The sequence below is a fragment of the Equus przewalskii genome, chromosome 1 (assembly GCF_037783145.1).
Source record: "Equus przewalskii isolate Varuska chromosome 1, EquPr2, whole genome shotgun sequence".
Lineage (NCBI taxonomy): Eukaryota > Metazoa > Chordata > Mammalia > Perissodactyla > Equidae > Equus > Equus przewalskii.
Window position 1 is genome coordinate 171,532,659 of NC_091831.1, and position 19,645 is coordinate 171,552,303.

The window sequence follows — 19,645 nt, forward strand, 5'->3', positions numbered from 1 at the left end:
AAGTTCTGGAAATAATTTGTTTGATATGATCAGCATTTAAAAAAAAAGGAAAATAGAATCGAGTAGGAAATACAAGAATGCATTACACCTAGTTAAGGGTATTATTTTGAGAAACTTGTTTCAGTTAGATGTGTGTATATTATAAAATATATTTCTTATTGTGGGATGTGATCAGAAAAAAATGGTTTGAAGTCACAGGTGTAGCGGAAAGAGTCTGATCTGAGGAATTAGCCAGAACTCTAGTTCGGATCTGGGCTTTAGGTGAGTTTTGCCAGTCATGTAACTTCTCTGGGGCTCACTCCCCTCCTCGAAGGAGAGTAATAAGCATATCTCCTTCTGTTGTGTCTATGTGTAAAGATTAGAGATTACCTAAGTAGAATGCCTAAAATAGTCAATGATTAACAAATACATAATTACTTCCAAATCTTCCTAAAAACAATGCTCTCCATGTGAAAACACTCCCTTCATTAGAAGGAACACAGTATGTGTTACTGATGACTAGATCTGATACTCTCTAGTCTACTTTAAAAACACATTGCTCAGTCTGTTTCTGCAATTTGGTTTCCTAAGGAGTCTTGAACACATAGTTCTTTCCCCTTCTTATCCTCACATTGTACTTATATCTCTGTCATGGATTTTGGCATTTTATTATACACCTGTCATATGTTTTCTAACTATTTCATAGTTCAGCTAGTATGACAAACTTTCAGATCTCTTCTAGTGCTTAAAACGGCGCTGGGCACATTACTTAGTGCTGGATGAAAATCTGTTAAGTTTGGTCCATAGCACACCTTTTGCAAGGTATCACTTATATGAGGGGGAGCAGATGTAATCCTGATTCCACCAGTATTTCTCACTCAGTCTGTCCATGCTAAACAGGGCAGTTAGGCACTAAGTCATGTCTCGGGGTAGAACAAGTGGAAGGTGGGAACAGAGAAACCACTTTATCTAAGGACAGTCGAAAATTAGATCCTCCTTTCCCCTCCCCACTCCTATTCCCATGGGGAGGGGCATTTATAAGCCCGCGGACCAGGGCCCGGAAACCTGCAGGCGTCCTGAGCTCCAGAGGCTTGCCAGGCACGCTCCGTCTCCCGCACTGAGAGCCCTTCTTCCCAGATGAATTCTCATAGTATCACAGACGCGCGCAGCCTCGATCGATACTGGATGGCAGACGTGCTCCCGCCGTCAAGTGTAGGCACAGGGCGGTGGATTTAGCCGCCCTGCCGCTCCGTCGCAGCTTCTCATCAGCTCAATACGGGCAGACGACGTTAACCCGTTCCCCGCTGACACTCACTGGTCGCTTCCCCGGCACCTGCCGCCCGCCAGCCCTCCTCTCGGCTCCGCTCCCGCAGGGCGGCGCTTCTCCATCAGACTCCCACGCGTGGGGGGCAGCAGGGTCCCCGCCCCGAGCAGGGCGCCGGTAGGTGGCCTCTCCGCCCGCCTCCCCGACGGTCCCTGGAGGCGGCCGTGCGGGGGGAGCTGAGCATCCTCACCCTCCGGACCTTCCCTTCTCGTGTCTTCGCCCGGCGGGCGGCAGGGGCGGGCGGCCGGGGCAGACCCTAAAGCCGCCGTGGGGCCGCTGGCGGGCCGGGTAGGGCCGCGCGGGCCGCCTCGTGGACCCCCGCGAGCCCGGCGGGCGAAGCCCCGCCCCGGCGCCCGCTCCCACTCCTGATTGGCGGGTCCCGCCCGAAGGCAGCCCCGAGGTCCCGGCGCGTCTCAGCTATAAAGGCGGCCGACGCATGACGGCCGCGGCGGGGCTCGGGCGGCTGCGGTGCTCGTCCGCTCTCGGCCCCGCGCGCCCCCGCTCCTCCACGCCCCCGAGCGCTCCCGGCTCCACCATGCCGAGGGGCTTCCTGGTAAAGCGGACTAAACGGACGAGCGGCTCGTACCGAGCGCGCCTAGCCGAGCGGGCCTTCCCCCTGCTGGGGCCCCAGGGGGCGCCGCCCTTCCCCGAGGAGGCTGCCCGTACGCCCCAGCCCGGGGCAGAGCGGGCGGCGCCCCCGACCCTGGAGGAGCCCGGGACGGGGCTGCAGGAGGAGGCGGCCCGCCAGCTGTCGGGGTCGCCCTGTCGGGCCGCTGGGGTGAGCGCGGGGGAGGGCGGGCGGGAAGGCGCGGAGCGCAGGGCGGATGGCAGGGAGGGCCCCGGGCCCGGGCCCGGGCCCAGCCCCAGCCTCGCGAAGCCGGCGGGCGCGGAGCTGCGCCGGGCGTTCCTGGAGCGCTGCCTCAGCTCGCCCGTCTCCGCCGAGTCCTTCCCCGCGGGCGCCGCCGCCGTGGCCGCTTTCTCCTGCTCGGTGGCGCCAGCAGCCGCGCCGACCTCGGGGGATCCGTTCCTGCTGCCGCTCCGGGCACCGTTCCCAGAGCCCGCGCTCCATCCGGACCCCGCGCCCCCCTCGGCCACCCTGCACGGCCTGAAGCGGGCCGCCGGCGGCGAGCGCCGCGCCAAGGCACCTCCGGGCTGCGCGTCCGGACCCGCGGCCGCCGGAGTCAAGAAGCCAAAGGCCATGAGGAAGTTGAGCTTCGCCGATGAAGTGACCACGTCCCCTGTCCTGGGCCTGAAGATCAAGGAGGAGGAGCCCGCGGCGCTGTCCCGGGGCCCCGGGGGCAGCCGCACGCCGCTGGGGGAGTTCATCTGCCAGCTGTGCAAGGAGCAGTACGCGGACCCCTTCGCGCTGGCCCAGCACCGCTGCTCCCGCATCGTGCGTGTCGAGTACCGCTGCCCCGAGTGCGACAAGGTCTTCAGCTGCCCCGCGAACCTCGCCTCCCATCGCCGCTGGCACAAGCCGCGTCCTGCAGCCGCAAATGCAGCCACAGTGTCCTCCGCCGACGGGAAGCCGCCTCCTCCGTCATCCTCGTCCTCTCCGGACTCCGGGACCATTGCATCTTTCCTGGCGGAGGGGAAGGAGAACAGCCGGGCCCAGCGAACTGCGGATCAGCACCTGCAGGCCAGGGACAGCTCCGGGGCGGAGCAGCACCAGGACAGCGCCCCACACCAGGGCCTCCAGGTGGTGTCCCACTCCGAGCCACCGCGGCCTCAGCTTCCTTACTCGGAAGCGGTGTTGGGGCGCCGGGTGCCTGGGCCGGGCAGTGCCGGTGGTGTCGGGGGACCCGAAATCTTCGTGTGCCCATACTGCCACAAAAAGTTCCGTCGCCAAGCCTATCTGCGCAAGCACCTGGGCACTCACGAGGCGGGCTCAGCCCGCGCGCTCGCCCCGGGCTTTGGCGCTGAGCGCGGCGCTCCGCTCGCCTTCGCTTGCGCGCTGTGCGGGGCGCACTTCCCGTCCGCGGACATCAGGGACAAGCACCGGCTGTGGCACGCGGTCCGCGAGGAGCTGCTCCTGCCCGCCCTGGCTGGGGCGGCTCCCGAAGCGCCGAGCCCAGGCGGCGCATCCGACGGGAGTGCTCAGCAAATTTTCTCGTGCAAGCACTGCCCGTCCACTTTTTTCAGCTCCCCGGGGCTGACCCGGCACATCAATAAGTGCCACCCCTCAGAAAGCCGGCAGGTACTGCTGCTGCAGATGCCTCTGCGGCCGGGCTGTTGAGGCCCGAGAGACCAGGAGGATTGCGAGGCTGGCCTTGGAGGAGACTGAACATGGGAATTTCTGTGGGGCTTTCTTCAGCTTGCAAGGAAGCTTCACCTTCCTATATTTTCCTATATTTCTCTCCTAAAACTCCCAGTAGTCAATGTTCCGCCAGAGGAGCGGACAGCGAAATGTAAACTCCCTCTCTAGAGCAGGTATGTATGTGGTGTAACGTTCGCGGTCAAAGACTTGTCAGCTTTAAGTCCTTCTCACTTTCCCCACGAAAATAGGATTTCCCCCCCAAACTCTGGCGACCCTAACGAATCCTATATGACTCGTAATTCCTATGGAAAGTCGCAGTGAATGCGTGCATGTTTCAGTGTCTACAAAGGATTCTAGCTACCAGACGTGGTAGTCATTAATGTTTTTTTTCTCTTGCCATCGCAGGCGCATACGTAGTTCTGTCTCAATAGGGTCAGATATCTTGCATTGTATATTCTGTGAATTAAAAGTTATGTGATTGGTGCCAAACTTACGGGGAGGGGGGGCAAGATTCAAGACCCGTGTCTGTGGGCAGGAAATCTAAGAGGATGCTGGTGCTCCGGGGGACCGGTGTGGAGGATCTCCCTGTCAACTTTCTTTTCCTCCATTCTCAGTATCAGTCCTTCTTAAGCTAGGGTTTGGAGGTGGAGAGCGCGCTGCTTTACTGGAAGGAGTTGAGATACCCCCCAAAGTCTCATCTTTAGCTATTTTGTGTACAGTATTCAGGAAGAGATACTTTAAACCTTTCTTTAAATAATAGCTTTTTAGAAACACAGAACTCACTTCCTGAAGTTTGACTGTTTTAGTAGGGTTTCATCCAAATTACTTAATTCTTCTGTTGTAAATCTCATACTGTGTATACGAAACTACATTCAGCTTAAGGAAGATGTTAATACCTGTAATCCACTATGGAACTGAATGGCAATTCACTCAATATTCAGTATTTTCTTTCCAGCAGCAACCTGTATTTGAATTTACGTAAACCATATTCAGTGTACCCATGCCCTAACAGCCAGAGTTTGGGACCCTGGCTGAGTCTTGCTTGACATATAGCCCATATTTGTAAGATGCTGACCGCCAAATAAATGTACACAGCTGGTGCTTTGTTGTGTTCTGTGTTTGTCTTAGGAATCCCATTGAACACAGCCTATTTTTCAAAGCCACATTTCTTATCTCCTCAAATGTGTGCGCTAAGTCCTGCTTTAGAATCTTAGTGAGCCATTTAGACAGAATACAGACAAGAGAAATTATATTTTGTAATGAATGTAATGGTGCAGAAATGCAACGGGAAAATTTCCTTTGAGTTACGGCTGCACAGACTGAGCTCCAAAAGGCAAAGAATATGTACTATTCTTTAAATCTAAAGACACTTTACCACCCAAAAATGTCAACAGAAAAAGAAGTATTTTAAAGATGCTTTTTTGAAAAAAAAAAAGCTAGTGAAAAGTGTTATGAGAATGAAAAAGATCATGTTAACTGTGCTAACTTCACTATTTTCACTCCATTTTGTTACATATCAATCCATTAGCTGTTCATTTTTTTTTTTAAAGTGAAAGCACTACAGAAACATGTAAGCAGTTACTTGATGTTCCATTTTGTAATTCTTCACCTTGGTTGTGAAAAACTGTCCATATTGTTTAATCTTGTTCCCAGGGACCCTCTTTATCCATTTGTTTATTTTCTACACAAGCTTTTATAGGAATTTTAGTTTATTTTCTACATAGTTTCATTGGTATTTGTTTTTATTTATAAGAAAAACAAAAACAAGTGCACAGAAACTCTGAGAGGTTGTTTTAGAAACTGTCTATAAAAAGTTTTGTTCCTGAATGTTTATTATAAAACAAAGTGAAATTTAAGAAATCAAAGCAGCATGAGGCTGAGATAAATTGATGCTTTAACCAAGAGCATTGAGTGGTTTTGGCCAGCCCTTAGGAAGCTGTACAACTTTCTGCATTTTCAATGGCTGTGGTCATCCTGAGCTCAGGATCGCTGAGAAATAAGTTGGGGTATATCCTGAGCAGGGAATTCAAGTTCACGTTTCATGATTAGCAGAGAGAACCCAGGGTGACGCTTTACATCTCTCCATTGATCACACAGCGCTGCTTAATTCTAAGAATATATATAAGACACATATAAAAGACAAATCAACACTCATGGACAGGAAGTGATAAGAATATTTTTATTGTATTATTAAATACCATATCTTTTTCACTGTTACAAATTTGTAGATACTACATGAATGATGATACATAATTTATATTTTATAGTTTGCCGGTAGGATGTATTTACACATGCAGTTAGTACCAATGTCATGCTACATTTCCCTAGGAGATGCCCGTTCCAAACAAAAAGTGAGCAAAATAAGAGCAGCTTATCTACTGTAGGAAAATACTTCTGGAGGGTGGAATGTGTCCCAACCTGCACCTGCCAGTCCAGGATTAACAATGTTAGATTTAATTTAGGATCCTGGGTCACGTTCCCTTTTAAAATAACACACATAATTTAAGCAACACATTTATATCAGAAAAGTTTTTGCCTTTTTTTCTTTCTTTCTCTCCCTTTATTCCCCCCTTTTTGTACTTAAAAAAGAACACAGATACACCAGGATCCAGAAGCCAACAATAAAGAGCCACAATCTCAAAACAGAAATGGCATTTAACAGTGATACCATTTAAAAAAGCAAAACATTAGAAAAATATGTGGAAGCTAAACATAAATTAAAGTTCAGCACAGTGATTTTTCTGGTTATCAGATATGTCATGGCATCACCTGCACAGCCGAGAAATGAGGCATTGCTTTGGGAAGAAAAAGTTAATGCTAATTACTGGAGTTGGAACTTGAAATACTAAAAGATCATTTATTTTAAGTGTTTTATTTTCATAACATAAATAATCCATACACATTCTGTGTATTAACAGATTTGCAACTTTTGCTATAACTTTACAAATGCTTAAATTTAAAAATTTACATTTGTAAAAAAAAGCATATTTTACTGAGCCATAAAGTTGCAATGGGGCACGATAAATAAAATAATGAGACCATCTGTCCAATTATATTTTGGCTCAAAGTTAATCATGAAATTAAAAGTCAAACTACACAGACATAATTATCTAGGAAGGTAAAGGGTTTAGAATCCAAGTCCACCCCCAAATACGGCAGCTTGGAGTGGGGGACCCAACTGAACCAACAACCCAAATCTAAAATATGAAGTTACAAATTATTTAAATCCAGTGTTTTCTAAAATAAACTTCAGGAAGGAACATGCATGTTCTGGCAAATACGAAGGCCTGAAAGTGTAACTCTGTCCACGTGAAGGCGGCTGCTGCTGGCCATTGCTGGCGGCGCGGCCTCAGGATTTATTGGCTGAGCCAGAGGAACGACGCAGCTTCATGGACATGCGGCTTTTGCTAGTTCGAGGCGACATGGGGGACGCCAGGTCAGCCCCATCTACCTGCGCTGCTGTGGGAGTTTCACTGGGTAGAATCTCTGGGTAGGAGCCTGTGGGAAACAGCAAGAGCTTTAGTCCAAGTCACCTGGCCTCTCATCCCATAAGAAATAGCCTTCCTGCTACTGATTTGTAGCGTGGATCCCCACCCTTACTGAGGTCTTGAGAGGAAGGAGCAAGCCCAAAATGCGCTTGTTACAATGGCCTACTAATATTTTATTTAAAGTCCAGTGATCTGGTGGCTCATGTCATCATATTAGCAAGAAAGCGCCAATCATTACTTCCAGAGCCAGAACTAACCAGAGAGCTCCCCGGAAAAAGCAAAGGGAAGTGAAATCTTTGGGTCAGAAAGGACAGGGATCCAAAGCACCATTAGCATGCAGGGGAAGGCTCAGAAGCAGGTGAAAAGGACCGAGCCCTGTCTCTGGGGGACGGGCTACAACCATCAAAAGGGCCTTCGTTGCTCAAACTTGAAAATAGCACCAAATGGTTCCAAGAAGGAATTCATTACTATGAGACCATTATACATGCTGGGTATTTAAATCTGCTTTTAAGAAGGAGCAGGGTAAATTCGTGGGGGAAGGAGGAGGACAAGAATCTCATCTGAAAGTCAGTCAAAAAGACAAAGTGACCCCTCAAAATCTCTCAGTGTAGAAGAGCTATGCTATGCCTGTGTTTCATGAACCTAACTTTTGCAGTTAGACTACTCAGTCACCGCAAGTAGGTAACCAGCAGCATTAGCAGACATCAGCATTTAAGAGAAGCGAAACGAGTTCAAATGGGAAACTTCTTTGGGTCATCCACAAAGTAGTTCTTTACTTCTGTACTTTATTTCTATGAATTATGATTCTCTAACATACAATAATACTACAGAACTTTGCACACTATGGGATCTCAAATATTTCTGAATAAGAAATTACATTAAGAAGTCCTTCAAAAACAAAGAAAATCTTTAAACAGAATAAGGAAAATTTTAAAATACTGTATATGTTAAGGCATTTAATCCAGATTTTCTGGGTCTTATGCACATGAAAATTTTCTTTATGTGTGTCACAAACAAACAAACACACATCACACAGGTTGCAGACAAACTTACACATCTCCTTACTCTGCTGGGAAGCTTCTGGCATATCTGTTAGCCAACGTGGCACCTCACTGACACCTGAAGCTTGGAAATAATTACACTAGCACTTCCATACAGTGAAACATCTGTGCCTACACTGAGGTTATCAATATTTCTAAGGAAACACAAAGCTGTTGAATAAGGGGTACAGATCCTATTGAGACTCACAGGAAATTAAGAATGGATCTCAGTAGAACAAAGTGTTTTTAAGGCCAAATATAACTATACTTAAGAGCAAACATACATTGTCCAGGAAAAAATATTTTATCACTACTCATAATCCAGGTCAATTGCCCTCCTTTTCAAAGTAACTTCCCCAACATTCTTTCTTTTCATAATTGAAATGAGGTTGGCCTTCAAAATACAAGGAAGGATGTTTCTGTTCACTTTTACTCTTCCTGAAGATCTGAATTGGTTCATACTGGACTGAGACTGGGAAACCCAGAGGAAAATATGAATCCATGGCCCTTTTAGGGAAACGCTGCAGATGGCTGGCAGGAGAAAGGTGAGAGCAGCAGCTCATGCTTCTCTGGTAATGCGTGGTGTTCCCGGCCAACCATGAGGGGCCTTCCCATGGCTGTTTACCTTGAGATGGCCAATGTTTTCTAGCGGAGGTTTGGGGAGGAAGAGAACTATCACTGCATTTCTCTCTTTGTTGTGAATGAAGAAATGAAGAAGCGAGCAGAAGTGAGAAAACAAAGAGAAAGACAGATAACAGACATGAGAGACACAGCGCAGAACCTTACAGGTGTTAACCGAAGAGCGGAGAAGAGAGTCATCAGGTTTTACTATGAAATACAATTGGGCATGCGATGCGTTAGGATGATGATGCTTCACAATGCCAATGCTTTGTAAATTCAAATGCTATACTTACCAACTAATAAAACAAGTTCAAATAGGAAAAAGAAAAGAAAAGAAAAGTCTATGAGAGATTCTGTACACATGTCCCTTTTAAAGTGTTTATTGTACTGTGGCAGGTCACGTTATCCTAATCACACAGTCAAAATCTCTAGAGCTGTACTGTCCAACAAGGTAGCCATAGCCACAATAAAATTAATTAATATTAAAACTAAGTAAAAATAAAAATTTGGCTTCTTGGTGCACTAGCCACATTTCAAGTGTTCAGTAGCCACGTGTGGCTAGGGGCAGCCATACTGGACAGTGCAGACGTGGATATTCCCATCGTCAGAGCAAATTTTACCGGAGAACACTGCTTTAGACTACGCCAAATTCAAAGAGGACTTTCCTCAAAACAGCAATTCCTCCATGTCTCCCTTACTGCCTTCAAGGTCAAATCGCCTTTCAGTCAGCTGAGAGTCAAACCAGGCTTTTTGGTGTGTGTGGTACACGGCTCTCAACACCTCCTCACATTTTAGCAGATGGTATTTGTGGTATATACTCAGCATACACAAACTCTGTATAAATAATTTACAGTGGGTAGATCTCAACTTTAGAAGTAAAGAATACAGTGATATCTTTACTTCATTTCACATCCTATTCTGCCTAAGTATTCACCTGAATCATAAAGAATGTTGATTTATTTATTTCTATTAATATATCTTTAAGTATAAAGTTTAAAAAGTATCTGTGGGCTTCTATGTTTGTACATACTGTATCTGTTACTAACATTCTTATGGTACTCACACAGACTGTGTCTATTATCTTGATGGTATAATAAATTGATTCATATATTGTGCACTGATTACAATGAATTATTATTACAAATAATATGATGAATATGACTTTGGGGATCTATACAGATTATAAAAGGGAACTCAATGGATTGGTATTTATTGTGGCTTTTTTTTGTGTTGCTTGCTGAGAGGTATGACCAGTTTAAAACTGCTAAAGTTATTGGGTTATAAATATAACCTTTAAAAATATTGTGACTTTGAAAGCAATTCCAATTAATACTGAACTAAGAGGAAATGTGATGTGTTAGAAAAAGCTTGGGCATAGCTAAAACAGACCTAGGTTAAATGTCAAGTCTGTCATGCTGCTAGCTGTTGGATCTTGGGCAAAGTGACCTGAGATATTTTGTTTTCGTTTTTTTTTTTGCTGAGGAAGATTTGCTCTGAGCTAACATCTGTTGTCAATCTTCCATTTCTTTTCCCTTTTATGTGAGCTGCTGCTACAGTATGGCTGCTAACAGATGAGTGGTGTATATCCACGCCTGGGAACTGAACCTGGGCTGCCGAAGCAGAGCACACCAAACTTAACCAGTGGCCACTGTGGCTGGCCTGACAGTTTTCTTTTTTATAAAACAAAGACAGTACTAGTTATTTCGCAAAGTTGTGGTGGCTGAATGACTACATATTCAATGACCCTGGCATGCACAGCAGGTACACTGTAAGTGCAGCTTTATAATAAAGCTACTAAACAGATAAGAGTAAAATTTAACAGACTTTGAATCAGAACAGATGAAAATTAGAAGAGATTGAAATTGGAAACATTTTTGGAGAAAACGACCACTTCTCCCATGCCAACCTTAAAACTATTAAAAAAAATTAGAAAAAATTTTTTTCAATAGGTGGAAAAGTAGAGCCTTCAAACTAAAAGCACTTAACAATTTCTAATTTGTAGGTCAGGTTTTTGGACAATGTCTTTGTCGCCTCTCTCTTTCAACAGTAAGAAGGGTTGAAAATACTTAGACTAAATGTTAATTGCAATAGACAAGATCACAGACTCTGAAGTCAGACTTGTGCTTTACCAAGCACCAGGAGACTCTGGGTATCTGGGTGGGGCTTTTTTTTTTTTTTTTTTTTAATCTCACAGAACTGCTGCAAAGGTTAAATGAGAGAATGCATGGAGAGTACTTAGCAGAGTGCCTGGCATTCAGTAATTGCTCAATTATTATTTTATTATTTTCATTACAAAAATTTTACATCTGAATGAATGTTTGATGTGGAAACTGAACCTCGTAATTATTGCCACAAAAGGTTAATGGACTTTATTTAAGATTGATACTTTATTTAAGATTTTGCCTCTTGGTCAACAACATATGAGCCAAATTTCCAAGTTCAAAATACTGAAAACAGAATACTACATTTGGCTGTTTATAATTTCAGGCTAACCTAGTAATAAATAAATAGGATTAGGAAGCTGTTTTTAAAAACAGTAAACCAAGTTCCAGCTTATGTTCCATGTTGAAGGAAACTGGTTTTCCTGTTGGCCCTACCAATAATCTTTAGGAGATATATAAAGTAACTGTCTTCCGAGGAGCTGAAATATTTCCTTTCAGATTATTTCAGAGCCTGGGAAGACGAGGAGAGTTTAAAATAACTTTTAAAGAGGGACATCGAACTAAAAAGGTTACATAAGCAATAGCTAAATTTTGATGATTCATCCCATTCAAAGATTCAGACATGGATCTGACCATCGTCATGCTATTCCACGTACATGTGGCAATACAGAGTTTGTGAATTAACAGCAAAACTGAGGTTAGAATGAAGGAAGATTAGACGCAACTCTAGGTCTTCACAATCACTCCACCTAGATTCTCTCTTATTTTGATGACATAGAAATATCTGAATCTCATTACTAATTTTAATAATATTGATTTCAATAGAAACTTATATGTTTTCTAAAGGCAATAATACAAAGTGGTATGCATAGCTGTAAGCATATTTATGTGTATGTGTGTAGATATATATGCATACGTAGAGAGGGAGGCAAACACCTATCAACCCTTTAATTTTTAAAGTACTAAAATGTCTAACTTAATTGTAGAAAAACAATCCATAGGGCGAGGTAGATACTAGCTCAATTAAAAGAAGAGAGTATTAGAGGTGATTCCAGACATACGACACAATAGGCATTCAAAAATATTTATTGCTGATGATAGCTTTTAAAAGACATAATACTGGAATATGGGTGTATTTTTCATGTTGAAATTGAGAAAGAATTTAATTAATATTTACTGTGCACTTGCAGCAAAACAGGATCCTGTTTCTTGTTATTGGCATCTATAATTTCTTCTATTAAAAAAAGATAATTTGAAAAGACAACGTAACATTCGGGAAAATATCTAGATTTTGAACTAATAATGTAATCTGGCCAAGAAGAGGAGTAACTTCATTTTAAAATTCAGAGTCAGAGGAGAGGTGTTCACGAATATAAAAAAGTTAAAGAAGAAGGTCACTGTAAAACTTTTGATATTTTCCACACACATGCCTGACAAAGATAAAGGGACTTTTTTCCTGTAATTTTTTTTTTAAATAAAGGAAAAGAAAAATCTAATAATGTTTTAATATAGTTATGGCAGATCAACAAAGTGTGACATCACGATATCTCCCTCAATGACCTTAGGGATAAAAATAATTCCCCTTAAGTATCAGTTTACTGCCACAGACAGAGTCCACTTTGAGAAATTACAGTCATGAAATTTATGGATCAACTATGATATACCAAAAGTGTTCTTCATATGTATTTAAATAATACTAAAAATTATCTAGAAAAATCCTGTTTGAATTTCAATGTCATCACAGCTGGTACATTACTGTTAACCAGGATGTAGGTTTTAGATAATCTTGAACCAAGTTAAGTAAACTTAAAAAACAGTATTTTTCCACACTATTCTACCAAATAGAATTATATTATAGGATTGGTTAGAAAAAAATGGATTATATGCTTTATATGATTATCATACTGATATTTCTTTAAAACTTAATTTCAAATTATTGCATTAGTATTGATGAGTATTATTTTATATACGTGGGGTATGCATAGGATATCTAAAGTGAATTCTCAATTGCAATTATGAATGCATTTCCTCAATGTGGTAAATAAATTTTATCATTACATTAAAGAGTAAAAAACTTCACAATATAATGTAATTTTTGCCAGCCACGAGTCAGGTCCGTATTGCTATTATGTGGCTTATTTCATGTTTTCTCTCTTTCACTGATTTACAACTTTAAAGGGAGTTCTATATATATGGCGTGGTTTATAACAGGAAAATAAAAATTTGGACAATTGGAAGAAAAAATAAAACAATAATTCTTCAGATATCATATTGTTTTTGCTACTGTAGAAGAGTAAATATTTCATTTTTATATTATTGTGTTTAATTGAGAGCCACTCTGATAAAAGTTTCTATCTTTTATAACTATTAAAGCCTATAAAAAACCATATAAAAATGTATTCAGTAATACCAGAACAAGTTATTTACAGGTAACAACATCCTTTTGAAAGTTACAGTGCATGTTTCTAATGATTCCTAAAGGCAAAGACAATTTTTTAAAATGAACTGAAAAGAACTTGTAGCACAGTATTATGTTTATGTTAAAATTCACATTTTCATTACTATTTAGAAAACCTAAGTTTCATGTTAAAAAAGGTGTAGAATAAATAAAATAGTAAAACAGATTAAAAAATGAAGCCAATAGAGCCTTGACTTGGTTACTGTATCGTCCTTTACTCACGTCTCAGAAAGTGAGATGACTACTTACTTCCCATATTACACATCTGGCCAAATGTGCAAGATAATATGCAAAATATGAGAAAACCATTAAGAAGAGGAGCATGAAGGACTCCAGCTGGTAAATAACTATAACATGAAAACTGACAGCTTTTATATATTTAAGGGGAAAAGTTAGTCTGAATGTGGTCCTATTATCAATGTTTTTCAGTTGTGAAATTTATGGCTTGACTATATGATACACAAGTGTTATCCATATGTATTTTAATAATGTAGTCTGATATTTTATCAGATACTCTCTATTAAAAATGAAATTTCCAGTTATACTTAACTAGCTTTTATTTTGTTGATCATTAATTTACTTTTAAATCTTTCACTATCTTTCTTAAGGCCAAACTGAGTAATTTTAGATAGTGTCAATCCACTGAAGCCAATCTTAGACTTTTTAATCTCTCTTTCAAAAGATTCGACCAAATCTAATAAAATTTTCTCTTTCCTATTCCTAGGTCTTTTAACTGAAAGGGTTCTAACTTTTTTGGTAAAATTCTTTTTATAATGGCTAATTAAATGGTGACAGAAATGGAAGCTTTAATGTCACTGACTAAATCTCAATTGAGAATTACAGTAATTTTTTTTTCCAAATAAATTAGGCCAGAAAGGGAGTATTGTGCCTTTTAAACTTGTTTAATATAAAGAATACTTATATAACATGAGAATTTAAGGCTTATTATGATGAACTTCAAGTATATTGTATTCTCTTTTCCTGCTTCCCTTGAACACCATTAAAATAGTCATCTTTGTATTTCAGGTGCCTCGTACAGTGCAAGGCACACAACAGAATAACTATTTGATGAGTTCAGATATTCAATAACAATGCAACAGATTACAAAATACAAAGACACACCATTTCAGTTCAGTAGCACTACTTTTTCATGCTGAGAAACAAAAAAGGTCAATACAGGAACAAGGTGTAACTAATTCCAACCAAGGGTTCTATTATTAGTTATTTTTATCCCAGAACCAGTGTTAGTGTTTCATGCAGACCTGGGTTAGTAAGTATAATTCTGGAAGAAATTTAGTGACAATTTCTGAAATGTTTAGTATGAACCAGGGCAGTGTTAATTAAGTTTGCTTATTGTTTGAGTTACAAGCTTAGTGCTTGCTAATTTTTAAAAAAGGAAATGGGGAAAGAACAAAGGGTGTTTTGGTTGACACTTTGTCTTACCTTCAGATAAAGAGAACTGATATTTAATGATCTAAAGAGGGAAAATAAAATAAATGAAACAATCATAAGGAGTGCAAAGTATTACAGAATAGGAAGGCCATGAGTCATTTATTTTCTTACTGATTTCTTCAAAATTAGTTAATTGTGAAAATGCAGTACCCTCTTATAATCTTTAAATATTAAAAATTAATTTACTGTATTAAGTACTTCTAAATCTGGACAAGTTATTTTAAATTTAATTGTAAAATCAGAGATGATAAGGCAATATTCTTGGCCACAAGATTTGATCCTCTAAAGTTGAGAGAGTGCACGCTCAACTTGTGTTTCTTTTGCAGATACTTCAGTAATAATTCCATCAAACACAACAGTCACTGCCCATTAGCTCAGAAAAAATGTGGTGCATGTACTTTTATGAAGATTGTTGACTTTTAAAGGAACTGCATTTAGGTAAAAGAAAGTATAAATCAAATTTACAGGCCAAATTTAAATATTAAATGATGATGAAAAATATTTACATTTCAATGACTGGAATTTTATTCAAGCAAGTTTTCCATTATTTTAAAAGTTTTTAGTACAAAAGGGTATTGCATTTCAAGTTCCAATAATGAAAAGTAACTAATACTTGCTTTTAATCTTACCGGCATCAGATGGTAAATGATGGTAGGGAGCCGGAGAAAAAACCTGGGCCGCAAAATCTTCAAATGTCGTTGGTTCTAAATGGTGCTGGACAATTGTTTGCAGGTATCGCGCTCTCTCCTCATAGCTGATTTCCTTCAGTTAAGGGTGAACTTAAATGTGGCTTACATTGGAAACGAAGAGATCTCATCAGAAAGGACTGCTATGATGGCTAAGCCATTACTTCTTAATAAACATAACTATTCACTAACTATTCTTGTAAATCATTAAAAGTATGGCTTTTTAAAGAGTAAAAATACAGTTTTTAACATAAGTTTACTATTCAGGATATCATTATAAATGGCAGCTTAACAGGGAGACATTTATTAGAAAATAATTAAAACTAAATTGTAGGAAGAAAGAAAGGTAATAGTTTACTTGAGAAAGGATTCAACTGCTATCAGGTCAGCCTAGGCTCATCTTACCTTGTTAATCAGCTTCGATCTGCAGATTTACTTTGAAAAGCCACACAATTATAATGCTGTTTAAAATGCTATGTCTGAAATTCTATAGTTTTCATTTGTATGGATTTATTGTGAAAAATTCCTGCATATCTTCTTCTTTTTCTAAAATCCCTGCATTTACCCAACAATTGTTCTCATTTTGAATGGAAGACTACTGTTGCTGTAATCCTTGAATAACTCCATGCGGTTAAGATAAATACATAGTTGGATCCGTATGTCAGGAAAAAATACCTAGTCAATTACAACACTGAAACAAGCAGGAATATTTGCAAAGAGTCCACAGGACTCCTAAACACTGTCTAACAAAGCATCTACAGGGCACTGACACTGACAGAAAAATACTGTACTTCCCTTTCACCACATTTTCTTCTCTGATATTATTGACAAGCAACCAGTCCCTTGAAGTGTTGTTGCTTTTGAACAACCCACTCCAGGCTTCCTGTTTCAGCAGGCCTGATTGTGCTGTTAGCACAGAGAGGGCGAGAAAGAGAGAGAATATTTCTGTTGTTCACGAAAGCAACTATGGAAATGGCTGTCAAAATGTAGAGCAGCAGGCAGCAACATACAATTATCAGGAAAAACTCACATGCTGACTTCATGTCGTATAGTTCCTGAACTGAGAAATCAGTTAACCTTTCTTCTACAACTTTTGAAATTTTCCTGCTGTACTCAACGTGCTATGTTGATAGGCTTTACATAAGATATTTAAATAAGTATAAAGGATAATAAAATTTGCCCATTTGTTCTTCTTTCTTCACTGAATTTTTTCCAAAACCCACTTCAATATTTTCTCCTCAAAATTCCTTATTCTTTTAAAATTGCAATTCAACTATTGTTCTACAATTCTAGAAAGTGTAGACCAAGTCTACAACTAAGACCAAGAAAAATAATTTGAGAGGAATATAATTTAAAATGATATCCAATGGGAGATACAGCCAGTTACACTTACAAAAGGTTATTGATTAAGAAGAGGAAAAGAGGTAAAGGTAAGACTATATTCATTAGGTGCTTAACTTAGACTGTGATGTCTTCTGCCCTCTAAACGGCTTGAGCACTCTATTCTTGTATGACAGTTTATTTTATGCATCAAATATTGAAATAATCTGAACTCCAATCCTTGCAGTCCATTATTTTCAATTCTTTATGCTGGGGTTGAACTTCAAAAGAATTTCCCTTCTGAAATGGGTAGCAACAGGACAAGATGCTACATTAAAATGATCAGTGTAAGGATTTTACGGAAGGATCATACAGACATTTTTGAGTGTTAACACAGAAAGTAATATAGAACACTTTTTAAAAAGGGTATATGGTTATAAGTGGAAGAGGATGAAACTGATGGTTCAATCTAAATAATACCACATATCTCACAACTTGTTGGAAAGTACTTTTTTCATTGGGGGAGATTCACAGCTGCCGAATTTTCTGCAGTTAATAGAGTCCTTTGATTCACAGCAGTGCCCCTTGTACAAAAAATACTGGCCTTTGTGTATTACCAGAAACTAATTTTCTATTTGGCTGAAAAGGGAAAAATGGGGTTATTGCTTCTCCCTCCTACAGAGCTTTTCATTATGCCTGATGCACTCAACTTCTAAGCTCTTCTGAGAAAAAAAATAACTGAAGAGGCAAGAGGTAGAAAAATGAGCTTGTTAGCACATTAGAAGTGAAGTATCTTGGTGGGCCCTAGAAATTCCCAGTGGTGTGTTAACTTATCACTCTATGCATGCTGGCACTGATAGTCTCCCAATTGATCACTCTCTTTTCGCACCAAAGGTGCTGCCAGGAAGCAAAGGCTGAAGGCCCACAGGAGAACAGTCTGCTATCAAAACAAGCTGTTTTTAAAAGTCTGCTTGAATGGGTAAAACGCTTCATGAAAAGGAGGGTGGAGACACCTACCTGCTTTTAAAATGCTCTACTTTCAGAGGGCCTATAAATGAAATATTTTACTTTATCTTATTAGAGTTAGAGTTTACAAAAAAATTAGGCAGAAAGAAAGCAAATGTTAATATTTCTAAAGCAGGGAGAATATTTCCAATGTAGTAAAATTTATTAAAGCAAGAAATGACTATCTAGATAAAATACATTTTGGGATGTAATTCTATTTCACTATAAAAGAAGGAGATTTATAAAACTCTGAAGAAACTCTAATATAAAGCTATACAAACTAAAATTATCCAGATACAATATACTCATTTTGTGTAAAAACACATGATGTATTTAACAAAATTATTAAAAAACTTCATGATGCTTTCTAAAACAATTTTTAGAAGTTCAAACATAGGTGGCAAAGTGAAGGAGAACAATCATGAATGGTTGACTTTAAATGCAAAACTGTACGGCTTATCACAAATTAGGCAGGCTAACGGCTGACGGTTCCTTTTTGGAGGGTTATCTTCAGTAAACACTGTTAGCTTAGAAAAGAATTATAGTCGACAGTAACTCACCTTCTAAATGCTAAATATTCTTTATAATTTTCCAGATTTGATGTAGGCTTATAAACAAATCAAAATGAGCCAACTCAATCTACAGTACTTGAATCTTTTCCTCTTTTAACTCTGGAAAATATATATTAAGGAGATATAATGAACTCTACTTAAACCATAGTCCTGAGTCCACAAACAAGGTGCTTTTTGTGACTGAGCTGATTCTAAAGTTCCAAACAGTGTTGTTAGCATCTGCAACGGTCACCTGAATCCAGGGCAGTTAATTCCTGTATCTCCTTATAATAGGTTAGACCCTTATTCCTCAAAAGGCAGCTCTCTAGGGAAGAGTTATTAGTACCTATAAATTGAGTGGCATACACAAACTTGATGGCTAGCAACAACAGGATAGCTCAAGCTATATTCCTACTCTGAGTATATGTTATCACTGGCATTGAAATTAAAAAACTGAAACGAGATGATAAAAAAAGTAATGGAAAACTAAAAAATTCAGAACAAAATTTAAAGTACAAGTTGAATTAAGAAGGCTTTTGTTGTAAATTTAAAACAACCCCAGCCAAAGCTAGCTAATAAAAAGCCGTTTGATGGGGGAGACTTTCAGCTGGTAGGGATCTTTAATATAGAACTAGCCAATCAAAAGAAATAACACACAGGTGCTGCAATCACAGCACTGTAATGATCCACTAATCCTCCTTCCTTCTACTTTCTGCAAAGGCAGAAAAGGGGGGAAGGACTATTACTATTCTAAAAATAAAGGGAACTAAACATTTTCTATAGTACAGTTTAAACCTAATTTGTACTTCATTAATATTAAGTTAATATTATTATTCATTTTAAGTAACTACTTTTGATTTTAAACTTACATATGAAATTATTTACGGTCCTCTGCCACTGTGTCAAGACCAGCTGTCAAGAAACTGGGGTTCAATTTCAGCCGGTCCTGGAAAGAGATGCTTGAATTCTCTGTGCTGCAGTTTATCTATATGTTAAATGGGGACACCACCACCTGCTCCTATTTATGTCATAGGGATGTTTAAGATAAAGGATATAAATAGTCAATAACCCAAAAGTCCCCCTACATCTGTGCTGAAAATGGTTTATTTTGACCTTTGGCTCAAGTCTTCGTAAACAGCAGGTGCTTTCTCCTTGAGGACAATTTTCAATGTCAGTTTAAGAAATATACCTGTATTCATGTGCAAGAACTCTTTGATAATACTTCTTGCTTGTGGTATGTACAGAGGGACTTTTGACTTATTCTGATGAGAGGAAACTGATTTCTCATGAGAAAAAGACACA

The 19,645-nt window shown here is 40.2% G+C and overlaps 2 protein-coding genes across 17 annotated transcripts in view; one reads left to right on the forward strand and one right to left on the reverse strand.

Moving 5' to 3' along the window:
* The first annotated feature begins 1,755 nt into the window (after window positions 1-1,755).
* Window positions 1,756-4,662, forward strand: INSM2 (INSM transcriptional repressor 2). The gene has a single exon (XM_008512971.2). The coding sequence runs from the start codon at window positions 1,839-1,841 to the stop codon at window positions 3,537-3,539; it is 1,701 nt and encodes a 566-aa protein (XP_008511193.2). The 5' UTR covers window positions 1,756-1,838; the 3' UTR covers window positions 3,540-4,662.
* Window positions 4,663-5,725: 1,063 nt separating this feature from the next.
* The window catches only part of RALGAPA1 (Ral GTPase activating protein catalytic subunit alpha 1), a 225,311-nt gene continuing 211,391 nt past the window's right edge, over window positions 5,726-19,645 (reverse strand). For 7 of the 16 annotated variants that reach the window (XM_070588316.1, XM_070588302.1, XM_070588232.1 and 4 more), the window contains 2 exons: window positions 15,411-15,535; window positions 5,726-7,058 (listed from right to left, as the gene is read on the reverse strand). In XM_070588316.1, the coding sequence (XP_070444417.1) occupies window positions 6,910-7,058; window positions 15,411-15,535 (274 nt within the window). In that variant the 3' untranslated portion in view covers window positions 5,726-6,909. Of the gene's footprint in view, window positions 8,779-14,772; window positions 14,804-15,410; window positions 15,536-16,924; window positions 17,088-18,352; window positions 18,464-19,645 lie in introns of those variants that run through there. The other 9 variants (XM_070588323.1, XM_070588248.1, XM_070588313.1 and 6 more) reach the window with 5 other exon arrangements.